At 45.1% G+C, this 4802-nt stretch overlaps 1 protein-coding gene across 1 annotated transcript; it reads right to left on the bottom strand.

Annotated features, from left to right (window-relative positions):
• Nucleotides 1-1180: 1180 nt before the first annotated feature.
• crygn2 (crystallin, gamma N2) lies at nt 1181-4362 on the bottom strand. Its single transcript, XM_063484197.1, has 5 exons — nt 4311-4362; nt 3612-3703; nt 2463-2619; nt 2024-2169; nt 1181-1336 (listed from the first exon to the last, which is right to left on the bottom strand). The coding sequence occupies exons 1-5, from the start codon at nt 4329-4331 to the stop codon at nt 1201-1203; spliced, it is 552 nt and encodes a 183-aa protein (XP_063340267.1). The 5' UTR covers nt 4332-4362; the 3' UTR covers nt 1181-1200.
• Between the last annotated feature and the right edge of the window lie 440 nt (nt 4363-4802).

Raw genomic sequence — 4802 nt, 5'->3', positions numbered from 1 at the left:
ACCTCCTGTCTGCCAATCCAGGGTACCGCCTCTGATCTCCACGCAACATTGCAGATGTGTGTCAACCAAGACAGCCCTACAACATCCACCCCAGGGTTCAGATCTGACAAGCCATTCCTCCAAATCCCGCCCCTCCAGGTCACACTGTCATTGCCCAAGTGAGTGTTGAAGTCTCCCAGTAAGACGAGTCCCGAGGTGGAGCACCCTCAAGCACCACACCCAAGGACTTCAGGAAGGCCGGGTTCTTTGAACTGATGCTAAGTGCAGACAATCTGGATCTTCTTCTTATTGGAGATTTTGAATCGCTCTTTGTCTGGTCCCTCACCAAGGACCGATTTGCCACAGGAGACCCTACCAGAGTGCAAAAGCACCCGACAACATAGTATCCCTGGGACACTTGATCTAAATTCTCCAGGAATTTAGCCTGGAGCCGATAAGTGCTTTAAAGATCGATGCATTCATGTAGTTCATAATTACAGACCAACTTATTATTCCTTCACATTTCCTGTTACTCCTTAAATCTAAATGGTTGATGGTTGAAAAATTCTAGTCTAAGAATCTTGGAGAGAAAACCGTCTGGACTTTAAGTCTCTTGAAGACGTTTCACCTCTCATCTGAGAAGCTTCTTCAGTTCTAAGAGCACCTGGTAGATAGTCCAGATTTTTAATCCCCATGGGAGTGTCCCTAAGAGGGTCAGTAGTGGGTCCATGACCCTCTTAGGGACACTCCCAATAGGGCTTTAAAATCTGGGATTCTCTGCCAAGCTCCTTAGATTACTCTGACCTGGATGACTGCAAACCTTCACAGACATATTTAAAGGTCCTGGACTCTCCTAACCCTCTAACACTTGTGCATCTTATGAATACATGAACTTTTGTGAGCCTTTTATATCATCAGTGTGATTCACCACAATACATTTTTAAAACTTTGTCAGAAGGTTCAATTAACACTCCACCTTTCAGAAACAGATTTTTTCTGATCTGTTATCTGTATTAATATTTATAATTTTTTTTGTCACAGCAGGAATGAAAACCTGTTTGTGTGTCGGTGTCGGTGAAGTGTGGCCACACAAATCAACACACACACAGACTGTTTGATAAAAAACCTGTTTTCTTATTTTAGTCTGAGTTTATTTATCGTACATGATTACAGTCACAGGTCAGGGGGCTGGTCAGGGTTGGGGTCAGAGGTCAGAGGGGTTTAGAAGTAGTTGACGATTCTGCGGATGGACTGGATGTTGGGGTTCTGGGCCTGCCACTCGTTATGGCTGCAGTAGTCTCCACGCTCAACAATGTACATGCGGCCACGGAAGTTTGGCTCCTCGTACATCACCCAGCTGGAGGCGGAGCAAAGAGGGAGAAGAGGCGGGGTTAAAGTGAGGAAGACGCTTTTATTAACCTGTCACACTTTTGTTAAGGAGGATTCAGAATGATGTTTAAATATATTCCGCCTTAAAACATCTTCAGACTTATGTTAAGTCATGCTAACATGTCTAACCTTAGGTTGTTAGCATGCTAACATTAGCACTAAATAGAAAAATTAAGCTGAGGCTGAAAAACAGTTCTACTGGTCTCCAGGTGAGAAGTCTAATAATAAGATAAGCCTGGTGAGGTTCATCCTCAGGGGGACATGAGCGTGAAAAATCCTGAAAGCTAAAGTTTGAAATCAATCATATCAATCATCAGCCAAACCTTCCAGGAACAAGAACAGTCAGAACATCACTGTGTCATATTTCATCATCTGGGGGCCATGCATGTATACATACACTTTTATGGTAAATAATAAATAATAAGCTGCCAGTAGCAATAAAGTCTCCAGAGTTCATCCTCTGGAGAGCAGGAATATGTCAACAACTGACCTTTACTTTGAATGTGAATGATAAATATTTCCTGTTAGCATGTTGGGAATATTGTCCTACTACTAATCTCAGGTTAAAGGTCACCAAAGTTTATCCTCTGGGGAGCAGGAACATCAGCGTTAAGGTTTCTGGTAATCGCGGCTGGGAGGTAAACGTGACACTCACGCTCCGTCTCCATAGACCTTCACAGAGTTGATGCAGTTCTTGGAGAAGCCGCGGCTCTGCAGGAAGGGGCAGTCGTCGCAGATGTCCACGCACTGACCGGAGAAGTTACAGCCCTCGAACAGCTCGATGCGGTAGTGCTCGCCATGCTGCCGGACAGACGGACACTATTAGGTCAGAATCCAGCAACAAAACCTACATCACAGACCGGACGGAGCAGCTGTAGCTTCAGGATGAAGGTGCTTCACCCCAAAGTGAGAAAAGATGGATTCCCCTCAGTGGAAAAGACTCACACAGTCAGTCTTTCACTAACACAAGGAAAACAAACGTCTGACATTTTTCAAAGTGTGAATTAAAAAGAAGAAGATGAAATTGTGTTTCCTGACAGCAGTAAAATCATCTGTGCTCTTTAAATAATCACGACCCCGTCAGAGGTGCTCACCATGCGGATGGGTTTGCAGGATCCCATGTGGTCGTTGTGGGAGTTCCACCTCTGGAATTCTGGGTACTCGCCGTGCTCCAGGATGTACTGCTGGCCCTTGAAGTCAGGGTGGTCGTAGCAGATCCAGGCTCCGCTCTCCACACGGATCGAGTTCACCCTGAAGAGACAAAGACAGGCTCCAGATGTTACTGTGCAGAGCTGCTCAGTCACATGTTGAAACCATCAGCAGGTTTAACTGGTCAGAACTTTTTCATCCTCCCTCCCAGCACCATCATCCACGCTGCTCAGACGCAGTCATGGAGCTCAGGTGATGATCAGCTGAAGGAAAGAGGAAGCACTTCCACCAAGAACTCCAGTTTATCCTGACCATGATGATGATGATGATGTTGGCCTCATGCTCTCCTCTGATGAAGAGCGACTGAATGTTTGATAAGGTCAGAATAAAAGTGATGAAACTCAGATTTATGAAAGTGCTGAAGATGGTTTCTGTGTGGACGGACTTCAGTCTGAGTTTGTGCTGTTAGTGAAAACTGTTGGTCATCAAATTCACATCTTTAAGTTTGCAGAACATCAGATTTTTGATATGTGTGTCTATATGTCACTAAAAAGGAAAAGTTTAGACTTCCTGTACGGCCAAAAATCACAAATCTTCTGTTCTTCTGTGTTTTCACTGATGCCATTAAGAAAATCTTAACGAGTAACTGAAACACAAGCTGACCTTTATCAGTATTCAGAGGCTCGTCAGAAATATCAGCTCTCGCCTGAATTTCAGAAGCTGAAAGCAGAAACAGTTTCGTCCACACAGTTTGAATATAAATGTGACCACCAGGGGGCAGCGTGTCCACACTCATGTGTTTCCAGATGTGGGCTGCTGCTCTCTCAGTTTCTGACATTTGTTGTCTTCATGACTTCATGACCTGCTTACAGAACAGATACACTGACAGGTAGCGCCCCCTCGTGGCTCAGAGCGGTATTACATAAAAGCAGCTGTTACGTTTCCTCTGATCAGCTGATCAATCAGACTCTGTCTGGTTTCTGAGTTCAGAGAAACTGAAGGTGTGACTGAAGATCTGCTCTGACTCAGTTCAGGTTCAAACGTCTTCAGTAAAGAAAAAAAGAGAAAGCAAACACCTGAAAACAGGAAGTTACCTGTTCATGAAGCCGCGGTCCTGGAAGTTATCACAGTCACCTCTGACCTCCAGCTTCCTGCCGGTGAAGCACTTCCCCTCATAAAAAGTAATCTGCAGGACAAACGCTCACGGTCACATGCTTTCATTCAATAAAACTTTATTTAAAAATGATTGACAGGACGAAGTTCGTGCTGTAATCTGAAGCCTTCAGTCTGACAGGTCTGAATTTATTATGACTCTGTCATGTGAATCATCTCCATCCTTCATCAGCTTATTAGTCTTTGATGTCTCTAACATGGAATAACATGAATAAATAACAATGAATGACATTTCTGAATCTAGGCTGGAAAGTAACTGAGTATTTTTACTTGGGTACCCTGAAGGTGCTGCTCTGTAACCTGAGCCTGGGCTCAGAGGACGATCGAGCGTGCAGCGACGTCTGTTTGGTCTTAAACCAGACTCCAGCTGCTTTATTAAAGTGACATCATCAACAGCAAACAGCTTTTACAAAAACAGAAACTTTCATTTTAATGTTTCACATGAATGTGAAGTGAAACTCAAAGTGATGATTTATTTTTTCTATTCTTGTCTTTAAAAACAGAAAATGTCCTGCTGCTGTGAGGAGCTTCACACCAAACTCCATTCAAAAATCAACTATTTTAAGCAGCCTGTCCCTCCAGCTTCAGAGCTCAAAGTGATCCTCGTCGGTCTCACTCACCTTTCCAGAGTACTGTGACATTTTGTCCTGCTGGATGTCGTCCAACCTGGCCCGCAACCACACACACAGTGTAACAGAGAAAAAGTTGGACACCCCAATATATACGGCAGGGGGGCGAGCGAGGGGCGCGGCGGGCCGAGGGCCGAGGCCCCCGGACAAAAGAGCCGGCTTCAAAGGTTTCTGCTGCCTCGACGCTTTCCCTTCATCCAGACCTGTCTGCTGATTCTGCTGTGTGTGTGTGTGTGTGTGTGTGTGTGTGAGTGTGTGTGTGTGTGTGAGTGTGTGTGTGTGTGTGTGTGTGTGTGTGTGCGTGAGTGTGTGTGTGTGTGTGAGTGCGTGTGTGTGTGAGTGCGTGTGTGTGTGTGAGTGCGTGTGTGTGTGTGTGAGTGTGTGTGTGTGTGCGTGAGTGAGTGTGTGTGTGTGTGTGTGAGTGTGTGTGTGTGTGTGTGTGTGTGTGAGTGTGTGTGTGTGTGTGTGTGTGTGTGTGTGTGT

Source organism: Pelmatolapia mariae, linkage group LG9 (assembly GCF_036321145.2).
Source record: "Pelmatolapia mariae isolate MD_Pm_ZW linkage group LG9, Pm_UMD_F_2, whole genome shotgun sequence".
NCBI lineage: Eukaryota > Metazoa > Chordata > Actinopteri > Cichliformes > Cichlidae > Pelmatolapia > Pelmatolapia mariae.
The sequence above is the reverse complement of the archived record's forward strand: the minus strand, read 5'-3'. Positions and strand labels throughout refer to the sequence as shown.

Coding starts and splice junctions, on each gene's coding strand:
- crygn2 (XM_063484197.1), bottom strand. CDS start 4,331: ATGTCACAGTACTCTGGAAAG. Junction 2,620..3,611: donor GACCGCGGCTTCATGAACAG/GTAACTTCCTGT, acceptor TTGTCTCTTCAG/GGTGAACTCGATCCGTGTGG. Junction 2,170..2,462: donor CCTGCAAACCCATCCGCATG/GTGAGCACCTCT, acceptor TCTGTCCGGCAG/CATGGCGAGCACTACCGCAT.